The following is a 17672-nucleotide window of genomic DNA, read 5'->3' as shown; positions in this document are numbered from 1 at the left end:
CCCCGGCTGGTGTGAACCTGACAGCACCTCCCCGGGGGGGCTGCCCCACTGCAAACCCTTCCCAGCCCGCCCAGGGCTACTGGGGCAACAGCTCCTCCCAGGCCTTCTTCCCTTCCCTCCTCCTCCTCCTCCTCCTCCCTGCCCCAGATCGCCCCCCCTCGCTGGCCGGCTCACCCTGGCAGCGGAGGCGAGCAGCTGCTGCCCCCTGCCGTCTCCCCGCTGCACCAGCAGCCGCCCCCGCCTGGCCCGGCCCGGCCCCGCCCCCTGCCCGGCACCGGCTCCGCCCCCTGCCCGGCACCGGCCGAGGCCCCGCCCCGACGCGGCCGGCTGTCAGTCACGCGCCTCGGGGCCCTTCCGGATGGGTGGGGCGAGGAGGGGGTGCGCGGGGCCGGGCGGCAGGTAAGGGGCTGGCGCTGCCCGGAGCTCGTGGCATGCAAAGGTGGGGGCTGGAGGGTGGCAGCAAAGGGAGTGGGGGGGTCTGGGGGTGGCAGCGAAGGGAGAGGGGGCAGGGCGGGGGGACGCAGCAGGGCAGAGGGGAGCTGGGGGTGGCAGCAAAGGGAGGGGGGTAGGGTGGGGCGCAGTGGGGTAAAGGGGGGCTGAGGGGGGCAGCAAAGGGAGAGGGGGCAGGGCGGGGGGGGACAGCAGCGCAGAGGGAAGGTCTGGGGGTGGTAGCAAAGGGGGTGGGGGCAGGGTGGGGGGATTCAGCAGGGCAGAGGGAAGGTCTGGGGGTGGTAGCAAAGGGGGTGGGGGGATTCAGCAGGGCAAAGGGAGGGTCTGGGGGTGGCAGTGAAGGGAGAGGGGGCAGGGCGGGGGGGGGACGCAGCAGGGCAAAGGGGAGCTGGGGGGTGCCAGCAAAGGGAGAGGGGGCAGGGCAGGGGGGACACAGCAGGGCAAAGGGAGGGTCTGGGGGTGGCAGCAAAGGGAGAAGGCGTGGGGTAAAGGGGGGGCTGGGGGGTCAGCAAAAGGAGAGGGGGCAGGGCGGCGGGGGGACGCAGCAGGGCAAAGGGAGGGTCTGGGGGTGGCAGCAAAGGGAGAGGGGGCAGGGCGGGGGGGACACAGCAGGGCCGAGGGAAGGTCTGGGGGTGGTAGCAAAGGGAGTGGGGGCAGGGTGGGGGGGGCACAGCAGGGCAGAGGGAAGGTCTGGAGGTGGCAGTGAAGGGAGTGGGAGCAGGGCGGGGGGGGACGCAGCAGGGCAAAGGGGAGCTGGGGGGTGGCAGTAAAGGGAGAGGGGGCAGGGCAGGGGGGACATAGCAGGGCAAAGGGAGGGTCTGGGGGTGGCAGCAAAGGGAGAGGGGGCAGGGCAGGGGGGACACAGCAGGGCAAAGGGAGGGTCTGGGGGTGGCAGCAAAGGGAGAAGGCGTGGGGTAAAGGGGGACTGGGGGGGCAGCAAAGGGAGAGGGGGCAGGGGGTGGGGTGCAATGGGGTAAAGACGAAGTGGAAGCTGGCAGGAGTGGTACTGGAAAGCGAAGGGTGGCCAGACTAGGGGAAGTCAGAAGTCTCTTTGGGGCCTGCAGCGGGACTGCAGGGGGGGCGGGTTAGGGGAAAACGTAGCAAGCAAAGCACAGCACGCTGCAGGGATTGTCCACTAGCCCATAGAGTTTTCTGGCAGGGCTCGAGTTTGAGCCTGTGCTTTTTCTTCCTCTGGACCCAGCTGTAGGGCTTCGCAAAGCCTCCCCGAGCGGGTGATGAACGCAGCTCGGGAGTGACGCCTTGCCAGCAGCAGCCGTTGCACACACTGCCCAAGCGCTGTGGAGTTTTTGGTGGTGAGCAGGGCATGCGCTAACAACGGGGGACCTGGGAGGGGGTGCTATGTGTAAGGGGATGGAGAACACTGCGGGTAAAGGGGGACACTGCCACCAGGTTAAAAACGATAAAGCCCCCTAGCTCAGTACCAATAACCCTATAGATAACTAAATTCTAAACATCTATTCATTTCTCAATACGCGTGCAGGCCCTGATCCTGCAATGGACTCCATCCCAGCAGATCCCTGCTATAGGGGGTCAAAAGGCCGATACCTGTTTCAGGATTTTAGAGCCTTATTCATTGCATTTCTTTTCTGCTTGGGCAATGCAGGCTGACTCCTATGAGTCTGGTGCGTACATAAGATAGATGTTACAATTCTATTTTTTTTTCTGTATTGCCTTTGAGTACAAGGAGACTCCAGGCCCATCTGCTACGGTGTCCGTTCCATTTGGGCTTTAAGGGCGAGTCTGAGTGCTGTCTTTTGTGCAGACTTTACATTCGTTCTTTCTTTGCTGGGCTTTTCCCTCCCAAATCTGAAATAAGCCTTCAAGGTTTGTAAGTCATCTGTGCTCTGTCTGGGGGATACAGCACCACAGAAATGTAGGGATGGAAAGGACCTCAAGAGGCCACCTGTTCCACCCCTCCCCCCCACGCTGGGGCAGGGGTAAGTAAATCATGGATACTAGGATTAATGATACCATGGCCTAGTACTGTGGGGTTTGGGCTGCTGGTGGAGAATGTTTGCATCCAAGCACGACAATATTTCTTAGGACCATTCTGCCTTCTTTCCCCCAAACCTGGCTCTCGACTGGCTGCCAGCATTCCTTCAAAGGAGGAGAGACCAGATCGTGGATTTGGAAGCTCTTTGGGGTACAGACGGTTTTTTTGTTTTGTTTTGTTTTTTTGTATAACACCTAACACAATGGGCTCATGGGCCATCACGAGGTGCGACGGTAATACAAACAATAAACAATGGTGGGGCCTGGGATGAGTCCTGCACAGGACTCTGTCAAGCTGCTCCCTGTGGCTCTTTGGGTAATTCCCTGTAGCAGATAAAGGCCCATTGTGCTCTTCTGCATCTTCATGCATCTTCATGGCTGTTTGGTGCGTAAGGGCTTCCAGGGTGTCTCCTGACTCCAGAATGCTCGGGGGTCTGCTCCCAAGCCAAGGTCTGGCCTTTGCTGTCGATTTCAATGTGTGTCTTTATCCATCTCAAGAGAGTTTTTGTCTGTGCTGTGTGTTGCAAACTCGTGCTCTGAGATACTTGTCCACGGCAGAGATTCTTTCATGGATTAAGCTGCTGGGGGAGGTCTCTGCACCAGCGTCACGGAGGAGAGATTTGAGACAGAGTTGAGCTGTTTTTCCCCCTCCTCCCCGCCTGCAAATGGCGCATTGTTAATTATTATTTGTATTACCGCTGCACCCAGGGCTCATTGTGCTAGGGGCTGTGAGCTGTCTCTGAAGCAATGTCCTCATCTGGGTGTTTCTGTGGGAGCAGTGAGGCTGTGAAGACGTGTTGGCATTTCCTTGAGCCTAGCGCTGTTGTTGGTGTCAGGCTAATGCCTAGGGTTCCAGCTGAGATCAGGGCCCTGGTGTGCTAGGAGCTGTATGTGCATGCAGTGAGGAATGGTGCTTATGATCTAAATAGGTGAGACGGACAAAGGGGAGGTGAAACAAAGCATTACCATCCCTGCCTTATAGGTGGGGAACTGAGGCACAAAGAGGGTGACTTGCCCAAGGTCATACAGGAGTCAGTGGCATAACAGGGAACTGAACCCAGGTCCCAAAGGCCAGTGCCTAAACCACAGGCCCGTCCCCTCTCTCTAGTAGATGCAGCGGCATGACAGGGTCGTGGCGAGGGGTGTGGGCTTCAATCCCTGCCCAGGTTGCAGGCTGATATCACCTAGCACTGCGGAGGGCTGTGTCCTTCTCTGGCACCTTTCCTCTCAGCGCCTCATAAACGTTACCAAGATGTCTGCCTCACGCCTGGGGACTTAGGAGGGTAAAGGGAGGCGTATCATCCCCGTTTTAACTGACGGGGAAACTCAGAGAGGTGACCGGCCCATGTTTGCACCGGGGCCGACTCTGTCTTGGGCAAATCACTTCCCCCTATTTTTTGCCTCCGTTTTTCCCCATCTGTCAAAATGAGGGTGAAGTTACTGATGCAGAGGGCTTGGGGCTCTGTGGCTGGGCCGTGTTCTCTGAGCACAGTGAAGCATTGGAAAGCAGATGCTCAGCGAGTGCAGGCTTGTTTTTAAATGTGCCGTTTCCCTATGTAGCATGGGTAGCTTTTTAAAGTATCCCTTTCCTGAGTGCATTACTTATGCTCATAGGTTTAAACGCTAAGGATCCGATCCCTTACCTGCTACTCCTTCCCTTGACCCTAATGGACATTGGGTGGGGTCTGAAGCAACCCGCTAGGCTACATGCCAAAGGCTTGAATATGTTTCCTCTGCGGGAATCAGCTGTCACGGTCAGTCTGTGACTAACTCATGACTCGTGTTATACGCCATGGTACCAATTTGGCGGCTTCACATCCTCCCCCCCCCCCCCCCCCGGCTGGAATTTGGCAGCTGAATGGGAGAAACTGATTTGCATCTTAAATCTACGCTCATGTGTTGATTGTTTGTTTATGGCCGAGAGGGTCAGCCAAGAGGTTGTCTTCCCGATGAAGATCGGAGCCACCCCTCTGTCTCCTCTCGAGCAGCTGCATCCGATGCAATGAGTAACACGACCACTCCCACCTCCGCCGGGACCTCCAGCGACTCCTTGGTAGGGTATGTCCTGGTGCCCTTCTTCCTCATCACCGTCGTGGGCATCGTTGTGGTGGTGGTAAGAGACTTGTTTTTGTTTGGAAGAGTTCAGCCTGCCCCCATGGTGTATAGATGCGATCCTCTAGGTCGCTGGTTCAAATCCACGTCATTGACCAAAAGTTGTAACCGCCTCGGTGGCTGCTGGTCCCAGTGTGGATCATGCTACAGAAACGATCCCCTCTCACTGGGAGCTCCGGCAGAGACCAAGGGCTGAATGGGCCCCATGGAGACCACACTCCCCTCTTGCCCCTAGACGTGTTCTCTCCAGGTTGGGGCTGACCTATGCTGGTGTGTGATGAGCTTGAGTTGCTGCTGCCTGGGCCATCCCTGCTCTGTGGCTAGAGGATGTCAGTCCACCTGAGGTGCGGCCGTGTGAGGCCTTTCCCCAGCACTGACATCCCCAAAGAGTTGGGGAGTGTGAGATCCGGGAGGGCGTGGTTCCCTGCTGGCCTGGCAGAATCTGCCCTGTCGGTACAGTGCCTGGTGGCTTCTTGTCTCTGACCTTTGGCTGATTGCTGGGAGGGCACTGGGCATTTTAAATGCAAACATGGAAGTGCCTCAACTCTCTTTCTCAGTCGCTAGTGGCCTCCCCAAACACCTGACTACATCTTAGCTCCTTAGAGCTGGGCTGACCCAGGCAGCTTGCTCAGTCGAAGAGCTCAAATCTAAAACCAAAACCCGAGAGATCCTCCTGCCCCAAACAGTTTTGTTCGAATCGAGGAGGGGAGTCCTGGGGTGGGGTTGCATGTGAAGGGAGGATTCATTGTAAGTGGGCAATGATGGGCCAAAGACCATCCCCGGGGTGGTGTCTTGTAGACTATAAATAGGGTGAGGGGATTGGAGGGCTTTTTTAAAAGGAAGCGTGTTCTAGCTTGACCACAAGGCATGGACTCAATGCAGGAATCATTGGGTGAGGTTCTCTGGCCTGGCCTGTGCAGGAGGTCAGAGCAGAAGGTTCTAACGATCCTTCCTGGCCTATGGTGATGGGGTACAGAGCCTTTTGCCTCTGCCAGCGGGATGGGTACTGCTTGCAGGCCACCCAGCAGCTGTCTGTGAAATGGGCGGATTTATCTGCTTCCTGCTGAACATGTGTCCGGATCACAAATCAGATGCCAATGCTGGCAGCTTGCTAGCAGTGGAATGGACTAGAGAGACCGAGCTTCTTTGGAACCGGCTCTTCTCAAGTGGCCAACTCCTCGCTAACACCTAGCGCCAGCGTCTCCAAAGAGCTCAGCCGCCAGTGTGCGGAGCTGTCCTGAAAATCCGGCTTCAGGTGCCTGGAGACCTCCAGCTAGAGGTTGTGGCCCACTGACAGGGGGTGATATGGAAGAAGGATAGTGCTGCCATCTTCCGAATGGAGGTCTCCAGGGCTGGCCAGGCCCTTTCATTAGGGCCAAACTCACCTTAAATGTGATAACGCCAACCGATGGGCTGTGTTCCTGTTCACTACATGCTTTTTTCCCCCCCACTGCAGATGATGTACATTCAGAAGAAGAGGAGGTAAGTGGCTAAGTCTGGGGGCTGCTGGTGTGTTAGGAGGGGACGTCTGGGTTTGCTTTGGCTGGAGAAGAGTGGTGGTCATATAGCATCTGCAGCACTGGCCTAGCCGGAGATAGTAGAGTAGATCCAGACTCACTCGGGGGGAGCATGGGGGCCTTTGTGTGTCTGGGAGAGAACTCACTGGCTGTAGTCACTTGGTCCCTTTAGATTTAGGGTCTCCCCCCTAGATCAGGAATGGTGCTAAGGGAAGGGAGGGTGTGCAGTGAGAATTAACCTCTGTGCCCATGGTCTGTCCATGTCCACCTTCTGTGGCAATGAGTATCTTCCACCTGACTTGGATACTTGGCTCTGTGACACCACATCCTTTGTGTGCCGCTGTGACCTGTGGTGGCAATAGCTGTGGGCTCAAACGCTGCAGTCCTTGCACAGGACAAACTCCCATTGACTTCAGCGTGCTTGGTCCCAGTGTGCTAGGCGCTCCGCTGCCCCGAGGAGCTTAGACCCGAGTGTAAGAGGAGACAGCAGGTGGATTGAACAAAGAGATGGGGGAGGAGCGTGAGGTAACAGCAAGCTGGTAGCTTTGAATGAGGAACAAGTGCTGGCTTTGGCCCATGGGCTCTAAACCTGGGGTGAGATTTTTGAAGCCGTTTAAACATTCAAATTAAGGCAAGGAAGGTGTCTACATCCCCTAGGCGGCTCTGGAAATCTCAGCCCCCGTGACTGTCCCGCCTCCTCTGCTGGCCGTGTGACCCTATTGTCAGCGTCAGTCTTTGGTCCATGGCGGGGCTGCGGGTTCCCAGAGCAGCCTCGCAGTCCCCTGTCTCTGCCTGCGTCAGGTTTGACAGGTTACGTCATCACCTGTTACCGATGTACAGCTACGACCCCGCGGAGGACCTGCACGAGGCTGAACAGGAGCTACTGGGGGATCCAGACGACACCAAGGTGAGCTTCTCGGATCCAGAGCCCACGTGCGAGGGCGGCTATGGGCGGGTGGCATGAGCGGGCATGATGCCACTTGGAGCCAGGTGTCGGTCACGTTTGCTTTTGGGGTAACGTGCTTGTGAGTCAGGAGGATTGCCGGAGAGGAACGTAGGGAGGCACTTTGGCAGGAGCAGCCTGGATGCTCGGTAATGTTCCTCATCCTAAATCACCTGCTGTAGATCTGTCCAGGAAAGCACTGTGCATTCAGCTGTCTTGTACAAGAGACATGGGGGATGGGGTCTGAGCACAGGACCAGGATCAGTGCTTGAGTGACTAGTTAAGCGGGCCAGTAACAACCTTTTGGTGCCACTGTTGGTCTGTAAACACAGGGTGACTCAAGCTTCTGTGTAGTCTCCCAGTGAGCTTGCTCCTGGTGGTTAAGTCCTAAGGGCTGTTGTAAAATGCGAAGTTGAAAAGGGTCACCGTCAACTTGGCAAACTACATTTTTGGTCTGGAAATTTATATCTAGTATTGTTAATGGTCACAGCGGAGATCACTATCACCAGAGTGTTAGCAGAAAAGTTGGGGGTTGTGGTCGAGAATCAGCTTGACAGGAGCTCCCGGTGTGACACTGTGGCCAAAAGGGTTCGTACGTCTTGGGTTGCAGAAACGGGGATTTTGAGTAGGAGCAGAGAGCTTGTTTTACCTCTGCATTTGGCACTGGTGTGACTGCTGCTGGACTCCTGTGTCCAGCTCCGGTGCCCACAATTCAAGAAGGATGTTGATAAATTGGAGAGGCTTCAGATAGGAGCCATGAGAATGATCAATGGATCAGAAAACCTGCCTTATAGTCATAGATAGACTGAGCTTCTTGAGTCTATTTAGCTTAACAAAGAGAAGGTCAAGGAATGACTGACTTGATCACAGTCTATAAGCGTCTACAGGAGGAACAAATATTTAACAATGAGCTCTTCACTCTAGCAGATAAAGGTTTAACATGATCTAAGGGCTGGAAATTGAAGCTAGACAAATTCAGACTGGAAATAAGGTGTTAAATTTTAACAGTGAGAGTAATTAACCATTGGAACAATTTCCCAAGGGTCGTGGGGGATTCTCCAGCACTGATCATTTTTCAAAGAAGACAGAATGTTTTCCTACAAGATCTGCTTTAGGAATTATTCTGGGGAAGTTCTCTGGCCTGTGTTACACAGGAGGTGATAATCACAACGGCCTCTCTTTGCATTGGAACCTATGAATATATGAAATGAATCGTCCTTTCTCTGGCAGCTCTTTCTGTGTAGTCAGTTCAAAGGATTTCCTCGGTATTGTCAGGCCCCAACCTTGCAAACATTTTACCATGTAACTCATTGGGTCTATTCCCGGGTATAAAGTTACCTTTGTGTTTGCAGCATTGGTATTTCCTATGCTGAAAAGAGCCCTAAACTCTAACGAGAGCAGAAAAACCTTGTCATTTGATTTTCAAAGGATTTTAACAAGATATTCTTTTTAAAGGGGCTCTGTCAGAAACAGGAATTTTTTTGCACTTGGTCCATTTAAAAAAAGAGAAATTCACGTTGATTGTGTTCCTTTAAATATCACTGCTGTTACTCAACAGGAACCATTGAATAGAAATGGAGGTATATTTTTAAAAATCTGGCTTCAGAAAAAAATATGAAGAAATACCCACTTGCCTCTCAAAAATGTGGTTTTGAAAACTCCTTCATCTGCTGTAACTAGAGCTTTGATTCATAATATTTCATAATACTGTGTGCAGTTCTGGTCTCCCATGTTTAAGAAGGATGAATTCAAACTGGAACAGGCACAGAGAAGGGCTACTAGGATGATCCAAGGAATGGAAAACCTGTCTTATGAAAGGAGACTCGAGGAGCTTGGCTTGTTTAGCCTAACCAAGAGAAGGTTGAGGGGAGATATGATTGCTCTCTATAAATATATCCGAGGGATAAATACTGCAGAGGGAGAGGAATTATTTAAGCTCTGTACCAATGTGGACACAAGAACAAATAGATATAAACTGGTCATCGGGAAGTTTAGACTTGAAATTAGACGAAGGTTTCTAACCATCAAAGGAGTGACGTTTTGGAATAACCTTCCAAGGGAAGCAGTGGGGGCAAAAGACCTATCTGGCTTTAAGATTAAACTCGATAAGTTTATGGAGGAGATGGTATGATGGGATGACATGATTTTGGCAATTAACTGATCTTTAAATATTCATGGTAAATAGGGCCAATGGCCTGTGATGGGATGTTAGATGGGGTGGGATCTGAGTTACTACAGAGAATTCTTTCCTGGATATCTGGCTGGTGAATCTTGCCCCTATGCTCAGGGTTCAGCTGATCGCCATATTTGGGGTCTGGAAGGAATTTTCCTCCAGGGCAGATTGGAAGAGGCCTGGAGGTTTTTCACCTTCCTCTGTAGCATGGGGCACGGGTCACTTGCTGGAGGATTCTCTGCTCCTTGAAGTCTTTAAACCATGATTTGAGGACTTCAATAGCTCAGACGTAGGTGAGAGGTTTATCGCAGGAGAGGGTGGGTGAGATTCTGTGGCCTGCATTGTGCAGGAGGTCAGACTAGATGATCATAATGGTCCCTTCTGACCTTAATATCTATGAATCTATGAATTACCAGGATCAGTAAAAATCTGTACAAGATTTCCCCCCTTCTCAGATTGATCAGTCTGTCCTTTAAAATATGCCTGTAGTGACAGTGACCCCTGGGTGAAAGGAGGCTGCACCGTTGAGGGAATAAGTCATTGAACTGTGGGTCAGGAAAGGTGAGTTCTGTTCTCAGCTGTGTAACTGACCTGGCCAGGTGTCCTTTGCTTCTCTCTGACTGTTTCCCGATCTGTGAAATGGGTTTTGTAATGTGCTTTGAGATCTATGGTTTAAAAGCCCTATATAAGAATTAAGCATTTAGTAATAGTATTTTATTTATTATTTTATTATGCACTTGAAATACGTAGAACATTCTGAATCTATAACTATTTAATGTAAAGCTCTCCAGAATAAAGTGGGCATATACTGTTAAAAATCACATCTTAAAATAAATGAATTAATAATACTGTAGATTACTAAAACTGTACAAAAGTCCAGATCTGACTTTCCACCATTTCTACTGCTTTGCATTTCATTCCACTTGGATGATGAAAACAGGTCAGTTTCCCATTGTAGTTCTCACGTGCCAGCCCAAGGCTGCAGTGTTTGGGTTGCAAATACAGCAGGGGAATTTTTAACTTAATTATATTGAATTTAAAAAACAACAACCGGCTTTCACAAAACCTAAATGTGGGGCCTCAAGCTCTAATTTAAAGGGTATGATGGACGGGGAGTTGAGAAGAGGCCAGGCGCTGGAGATAAACAACATCGGCCGTGTGGAAATTAGGTCAGTGACTCAGGCTGAGTGTGGCGTGGCTGATTACTGGGGACGTGTTAGCGCTGAAATGATCACCAACAAAGCTGCATGATCTTGTTCAGGCCAGCTGTCCTAGGCATGAGCGTAATGCACTAGATCAAAACTAGAGGGAAATTTAGATCAAAAGGGTTCAATCCTTGCCTGTTTCTACTAGGCCTTCTTAGTAAGGCCAGGTCTACACTAAAACATTGTCAAGCCAGCCATGTTGCTAAGGGGTGTGACAAATCCATGCACTGGGTGATGCGCTTAAGCCGATCTATCTCCTGGTGTATGCAGCACTAGGTTGACGGAAGAATTCTACACTGGGGTTTAGGTCGCCTTACTATGCTCACACTTCTGAGTAATGTATCTAGAGTGACCTAACTTCATAATGTAAACCAGCCCATAGCACCTTTCTGAGCTAGACTGCTGATTCAAATCCTGCCTGGATCAGCAGCAAGCTGTGCATTTACTCTCTGGTGGCACTACGGTGCCCCCCGGTGAAATGAAGTGGTTTAGACTCAGTTCCGTTCCAAGCGGGCTAGTGTACACGCTACACAAACTTGTACTGCAAGTGGTGCTAATTTGGGGCCCCTTTTGCAAGCAGACTCAGCAGAGGCCATGATTTGACTGGCTCAGAGACTGACTCCTTTGACCAGGGGAAGGTGCTGGGGACATTTTCCCTGCGCTTGCCCACGTTCTGCCTGTTTGGTGCACAAACCGAAGGCTTGGGTCTGCAGGATTGTGTAGGTTTTACAGGGTGGTGGAAACTCATTTATGAAAATAACTGGTTTGGGCAGGCACTGTGGCTGTGATACTGGGCTTCAATTGAACTTTAAGGCATGTTTCATGAGAGAAACTGACCACTCCAGCTGATCTGGCTTCTCCAGCATCTCAAGAGCTGCCTCTTATTACATGCACTTGAGGAATGCTGTTTGCCGCTATGTCCTAGCCAGACAGCACCCAGAGTTTCTCCTCCTGCTGGGGACTGATGCATGGGATTTCCAGGTCATGACACATGGAGGGGGGGGGGAAGGAAAACCAGCCCCTCATGATACAGACTGTGTTTGTTTGTTTTCACCGCCTCAGTGGACCCTGGGAATGCCCGAGTTCTAATCCTGACGCCTTTCCTGCCTCTGGCAAATCGCTTAATCTCTGTGCCTTGGTTTCCTTATCTGACCGAGAGGTTAACCCTGACCTTGCTTTTGTGCCCATGAAGGGGGGAACGCCTGACATTTGGAAGGCAAATAAGCATGTATTGTTTGTTGCAGGTGATGCGAGGCTGGGGTGGATACCAGCCCCATCGGACTTCGCTCATGGACATGAAAGCGTAACGCAGCTCGGAGAGGCGACGTACTAACCACCTCCACCCCTCTCCCTTGTTGTCGATTTCTGTGCTAACGTCAAGTCCTCCCACATGGAGTTAATTGTTAAAGCTCCATCCTCCATTTCGCTCTACTTCCACTTGCCTCTCCCCGTTCTGGGGCAGGTGGGTGTAGGCCCTGCCGGCTTTAGCTTCCGAGCGCTGTCAGACCGTGCTGCAGCTGCCCCTGAGCGTGCCTGCCGGCGAAGCACTGAAGACGTGAGCTGAATCTTGGGTTTGCACGTTTTGACCAGGAGCGGCTCTTTCCCCCTCTTGGTTGTGGATATAAAACCCTCTGAGCCTTTTCACGTGGGCCCAGAAGAGAGGCTGTCGATCCTGAGAGTGTGTTGATGAAACTCCGTCGCTGGGTGGCTCAAAGACTCAACCCCAATAAACCCAGTTTATCGCAGCCTCCCCTTCAGTATAAGCCACTTAAAACCAACGCAGCTCTGGTATTGCAGATGCATCTGCTGACTGCACAGAGAACAAACCTCCTGCCATGCTGCCTATCTATTTATGCACATGCTGGGCGTGTTACTTTGCGTGGGGGCAGTCCCATGCACAAATCTGATTGATTGTATCTCTGATTGATTGATGGGGACTGTTGTTGAACTGTGCAGCTGGGGATCTTAATACCTAGTTTAATGGAGCCTTTGCTGCGATCTTGAAATAGCTGACAGCGAGCATTTGAAGCAGTCCTTTGATTCCAGTCACCCCAGGGCAGGGATGGGTCCAGTTTGCTTATGCAGTAAAAACGGGGTGCGTTTAGTAGAGCAAAAATGTCTGTCTTTGCATTCAGCCAAGAGGCCTTATGTATTTGCCAAGGAGGAGAAGTCTTCTTGGCACAAAAGCTACTGGATAGTAAAACAACCGAACTCTAATAGTTCAGCAAGGTGGATCTTTCTATGTGGGTGATTTTTGTATTCAATAGTAGCTCATCTCTATATTTTGTAAATAAAAAGGCACCGTGAACATGAGTGTCTCTGGTAAGATCTCATCTTTTTTTTTTTTGCTTTTTTTGGGGGGGGGTAATCTGCAGTTCCTGTCTTTCCGCTTAGAGCAGTCAAAACCCGTGCGAAGTGCAGCTTACGTTCTGTTAACCTTTTGTCAACTGCAGAGCTGGGCCTGGGACGTCCTGACTGAAGAGGTACTGTGTCCTCTGAGCAGAACAGAAACACCACCATCACTTGTCTTGAAGTCAGGTCCACTGATCTCTCCAGACTGTGGCAGGGAGTGTGCGTGGGGGAAGGCTGGTCCTTAGCTCAGTCCTGTCTGCTTGCTCTTTAGAGAATCCCTTATTTCCAGGATTCTCCTCACACTCCCCTATCCCTGCCCTGAATGCAGTAGAGATGGGTGCTAATGCTGAGTGCTTCATGCAAGCAGGTTGCATGTGGCTGTGACCCAGTGATAGATCTTCTGAGATCCTGGGGTAAAACGGCTGTTTTGTTTGCTTCCTTCAAATTGGGTGACAGGGAGCTTAGAAAAAAACAGAGATCTAAACCACTCGTGGTTACAATGATGCTGAAGTTACAGGTACACATTAGTAATTCAAATGCATGGTAACCATTCCAGAATGTCAATTTTAAAAATCCCTCAAATGTTAGAAACAGGGCTTTGGAGCTGTGCTCCGGCTCTGCTCCAGCTCCAGGCAAAAACCTGCAGCTCCACTGCTCCGGAGCTGCTCCGTACTCCACCTCCGGGCTTCGCTCCAAAGTCCTGGTTAGAAACCCAGAAAATGCAGAGTTAGGGCTGCACACTCCTCAAATAAGGTGCCTATATCACCTTAACTCTAACCCTTTAGATGCCTCCTCACCATCTTGTTTGAAACCTGGCCTCGCAGTTTGTTCCGTTAGATAGGTATGTGTGAATCTGCTGCCTCGTCCCTACAGTAGTCTTTGCTGTTTTCACAGGCACTTTCTGTCACGATTAGTGCCTGCGAGGCCTCTCTGGAGACATGAAAGCAACTGGGGTGCCATAGGGAATTGTAGCGCTCAATTCTGAGCTGAGCGCCCGGGAGGAGCCTTCAGCCCCTGGCAGGATTGGGCTCTCATGGAAGAGTGGGGAATGGTAACGTAGCAAACGCAGTTTAATAGGGAACGTGTAATGTGCGCGTCATGGTCACCCAAAGCGCAATGTGGACAGCAGCCCACAAGCTAAGCAGCTGAGACGAGCACACATCATTTGTGGCATTGACCAAATGAAACTTGTAGCGGGCAGCAAGTTTCTAACTTTCTCTGCAGCTCTGTGCATGCAGGCTTGCAGTTCTTTACTCACTGAGGTGCTCACGCCGTGTGGAGGGGCACGAGTGGAAAATCTAGATGCTGGGTGTGGTTTTCTTTGACTTGAAGGTCCCACTACTTCCATCAGGTGTATTTCTGGAATCCCAAGGTCAATGCACGGAACATGCTCTGCGTGGAGCTGTACGTGCCCTGCAGCCTTAACCAAAAACTATACAGAGGAGCCATTTGCTGCCAGAAACCCTATTATGCTTGCACCCTTGTTGCCTCAGCCAACGGGCGGGTGGGGGTGTGCGTGTCGGATGTTCTCCCTGCCCTGAGGAGAGATCTATAAGGAATACCCCTAGGTGCTGGGGATATAACCAGGGGAGCTATTTAGCTCAGAAATGAACCATTGTTGCAAAGAGTAGGAGCTGCTGCTCTCACCTGTCGTATATGTCTATGCTCCTGCCCCCCTTGTGGCTCCAGGCTGGAAGAGGGGCCTTGCGTCCGGTGCTGTTCTGCTCACCTGAGGTCTCAGTGGAAAGCGAGTGGCCACCAGCAGCCCTGTGTTGTGTGCTGTGTCTGTATGTAGATTGAAAGGCAGAGGCCTGCCTGCCAGGGAGCGAGTTGGTGGTTCTGTGGCAGGGGCTGGGTGCGGCTCTAAAACCAACCCACCAGGTGGGAGAGACAGGGAGGCTGGAAACATCCATAAAATGTTTTATTCAAGTAACTGCAAATAGGAAACCAAAAGGTCTTTAACAATGGGCCAAAACACCTCCACTTTTTACCAACTGTCAGCCACCTGCCTGCTTTCTCCAGCCACGGCTTACGTTCAGGTGGTGTCCCCCCCACCGCCCTGCTGGACAGGTGACTTGAACACCCAGTAAAAACTCTCAATGTAAACCCCAAAACTGCTTTCACCCCTTTGTTCTTCCCCATAGTAATAACCTCCAGCTCCGCTGCAGTTGGTTGTAGCTAAAGGGATGGAGTGTGGTGTGGCGAAGGGATCTCCCAGGTCGTTGGAGGCAGACGCTCAAGCTGTTTACTTTCCTGCTGAGTCTAATCCCCCAGCCTGAGGCATGGAGCATGAAAAGAGTAAGTGGCCTGGTACCTGGTGTGGATTAACGAGCGAACAATATCTCGCCCCGGCCCCTCCTTTACCTGCCGCAAGCAGAGGCGCCTTCCTGGGAGCTAAGGCGCTCCGCGTTGCTGAGTCACCTCACGAACATCATCCCCTCCAGAGGCAGGTGGGGAAACAGAGGCAGGGGCTGACTCCGCCATTATTCAGGCCCAGGCCTAGTCCCGCGCCCGACCCGGGCTGCTTCTCTCTCTAGAGAGCAACATCTCCAGTTCAGTGATCTCGAGCCGCCGGGGAATGTTTCCAGGCCACGGCCGTAGAGTGCTAATCCCAATGGGGCAGAGGGACAGGGAGGGGTGTTTTCCCCACTGGCGAGCGCTAACGGCTGGTGGGGAATAGGTCCTGGGTTGCTGCTTTGCCGTTTTCTCTTGTTTTTCTAACATTGGCTGGAAAGCCCGGGGGAAAGGGTTGACGGGGTGTCTTCACCACACCCCCTTGAAAAACTCTGTCCCTTTCTATAGTAGAATAGCCTAACGCTTTAAAATGATCTCCCCGCACCACTCGCCGCCATCCACCCAGCTTCGGCTCCCGACTGTAAATGAATCGTTCCCGGGGGGAGGAATAAAAACCAGAAAGACCATGTTGGAATAATAAATGTTGTAACCAGTACAGCAGCAGTAACAGCAGCAGCATATCTATGGTTAAGAGAATGGAACTTAAATTATCCAGAGGTAGTTGTGAATGGAGGAGGGAAAAAACAAACCAACAAAAATAAACCTTAAAAAAAAAAAAAAATCCCCTGAAATCTGGCCTGGAAGTACAAGTGTCACTAAAAAGCCCACGATGCTATTCCTGATGGAGAACTCCACAGAGCTGATGGGAAAGAGAAAGAATCAGCAATGCTGCCTGTGAAAGGCGAATTCCTCTTTAAATGGCAGACACCCCTCTGGGGCTGATCCCACAGTCCTGCAATCAGAGGGCTGCTGCAGCATGTCTGAGGGTAGCCGGCCTTATGAGCCTTACACACGGGGTGGGGGGAAGCTGAAGCAAAAAGGCAGCCAACAGTGCAGTGTTACATCTATTGTGTGTTGCGGGGAGTCTCGGTCTTCTGCCGAGAGGGAAGTCTGCTTTTGTAAGTTGGAAGGAGGGATGCAAAAAGCATTAGTGCTTCCGTAATAGAAGAGCAAGGGGTGGCTGGACTTCGTAACTTAAAACAAAAGGACAACTATTCTTGAGCACTGAGTCTTAAAAGTTCTCTCAAGATGGCAGCAGGTCAGTTTTAATCTCTGCCCTAGAGTAATTCAGACAAATCTGGCTGCACCCTGCTTCCAGGCTTGCGATTGTGCACTGGTCACCTGTGGGGGCGGGGGTGGATCGGATTGCCAGCTGGTCCCTATACCATGTGTCTGCTCTGTGTTTCAGCTGTGCCACTCTTCTGACTGCAAGGAGGAGCCTGCTCTGTCATGAGCAGGATGCTCTGTAGGCTTGTCTAGGGGTCCTTCAAAATGCACCCGATGGTAATACTTAGCTCTTGCCTAGCACTTTTCATCTGTAGCTCTCCCAGCACTTTACATAGGCAGTTGGTAACATTATCCCCCTTTTACAGATGGGGAAAACTGAGGCACACAGGTGATGTGACTTGCCGCGGGTCAGCCAGCAGGCCAGTGGCAGAGTCTGGAATAGAACTTGGGTCTCTACAGTCCTATCTCGTGGAATATTCCCCCAGCGGGGCTCTGCGTGCTGGGTGTGATCACACCTCAGTGCCAACAGAACATGCCTTGGTTGAACTGAAACAAACCGTTAACACGTAACTGCAGCTCAGAGTCCCTCGTGCAGCCAGCCATGGATGCACTACTATTGCCCTACCCCCTAAAGTGATTTTAATGCATAGCCCTGCTCTGCTGCTGGGCCCAAAGGGGAAAACTACACAAGTGCTGGTTCCCCTAGGCCAGCACAGGGCTTTGGGGAGCTCAGCCGGAGCTGGATCAGCACAGGAGAGGGAGCTTCCTTCATGCCCTCTCAGTTAGGGCAGCCTCCACTTTTAAATCTTCCCCGCAGGGCCAGCAGCTGAGGAGGGTGGGCTAGAACATCAGCGTCAAGGAAAGAGGGGGAAGCGTCAGACAGTTCTGCAGCTGTGTGTGACAAGGGAGTTTGAGATGGGGGAGCGGTGCTCACCCAGCCCTGTCAGACTAACACCCCCCCCTCCCCTCGACAGACCTTGGCTCCCCTCTCAGGGCTGCAGGGAGAAGCTCATATCACTTGCAGCTTTGGGGCAGCTCCTGTGCAAAGTAGAGATGCTGCAGGGAAAAGGGGTGTGTGGGTGGAGGGCTTTAACAGATCTGTCCCCAACTAGTTTAAAAAGAAAACTAAAAATACAGACAGCCATAAGCAGCCCCCTCTCCTCCTTTCCCTACCCTGAAGTGTGTTTGGAAAAAAAAAAAAAAAAATCACAAAACAATAAAGCAACTGTTCTACAGGAGCCTTCCCTCAGTGAATTTCACTAGGAACAAAAGAAACGACATCAGCCAGTAGGCTAAATTTTAACCCTGTCCAATAAGAAAGAGAAACAACAGAGCCCGGTTTCCCCCTTCGAGTTAACAGCGTCCGTCAGCGAGCGCGGTGGCCG

General features: G+C 51.9%; 1 protein-coding gene and 1 long non-coding RNA gene across 15 annotated transcripts; one reads left to right on the top strand and one right to left on the bottom strand.

Moving 5' to 3' along the window:
• The first annotated feature begins 272 nt into the window (after positions 1 to 272).
• SMIM29 (small integral membrane protein 29) lies at positions 273 to 12726 on the top strand. 14 transcript variants are annotated; one of them, XM_043533683.1, is made up of 7 exons: positions 285 to 399; positions 1652 to 1763; positions 2564 to 2614; positions 4452 to 4576; positions 6032 to 6057; positions 6894 to 6999; positions 11658 to 12726. In XM_043533683.1, exons 4-7 carry the CDS (start codon positions 4466 to 4468, stop codon positions 11718 to 11720), a joined length of 306 nt encoding a protein of 101 aa, XP_043389618.1. In that variant the 5' UTR covers positions 285 to 399; positions 1652 to 1763; positions 2564 to 2614; positions 4452 to 4465; the 3' UTR covers positions 11721 to 12726. The 14 variants fall into 14 exon arrangements, with proteins under 14 accessions (XP_043389611.1, XP_043389625.1, XP_043389618.1 ...); XM_043533686.1 differs by having other exon boundaries at positions 2515 to 2614; XM_043533679.1 differs by having other exon boundaries at positions 290 to 399; positions 4388 to 4576.
• A 724-nt stretch (positions 12727 to 13450) lies between these two features.
• On the bottom strand, positions 13451 to 17275 carry LOC122463484. Its single transcript, XR_006286901.1, has 3 exons — positions 17264 to 17275; positions 14413 to 17062; positions 13451 to 13465 (listed from the first exon to the last, which is right to left on the bottom strand). It is a non-coding gene; the product is annotated as an uncharacterized LOC122463484 (long non-coding RNA).
• Positions 17276 to 17672: the final 397 nt, after the last annotated feature.

This window comes from Chelonia mydas, chromosome 21 (assembly GCF_015237465.2).
Source record: "Chelonia mydas isolate rCheMyd1 chromosome 21, rCheMyd1.pri.v2, whole genome shotgun sequence".
Lineage (NCBI taxonomy): Eukaryota > Metazoa > Chordata > Testudines > Cheloniidae > Chelonia > Chelonia mydas.
This window is presented reverse-complemented; position numbering and strand designations above follow the sequence as displayed.

What these genes read in the sequence shown, in the direction of transcription:
- SMIM29 (XM_043533676.1), top strand. Translation starts at nt 4,466, where the DNA reads ATGAGTAACACGACCACTCCCACCTCCGCCGGGACCTCCAGCGACTCC. An exon ending in TGGGCATCGTTGTGGTGGTG is followed by an intron (nt 4,577 to 6,031) that starts GTAAGAGACTTG and finishes CCCCCACTGCAG; the next exon opens with ATGATGTACATTCAGAAGAA. An exon ending in TACATTCAGAAGAAGAGGAG is followed by an intron (nt 6,058 to 6,723) that starts GTAAGTGGCTAA and finishes ATTCAAATTAAG; the next exon opens with GCAAGGAAGGTGTCTACATC.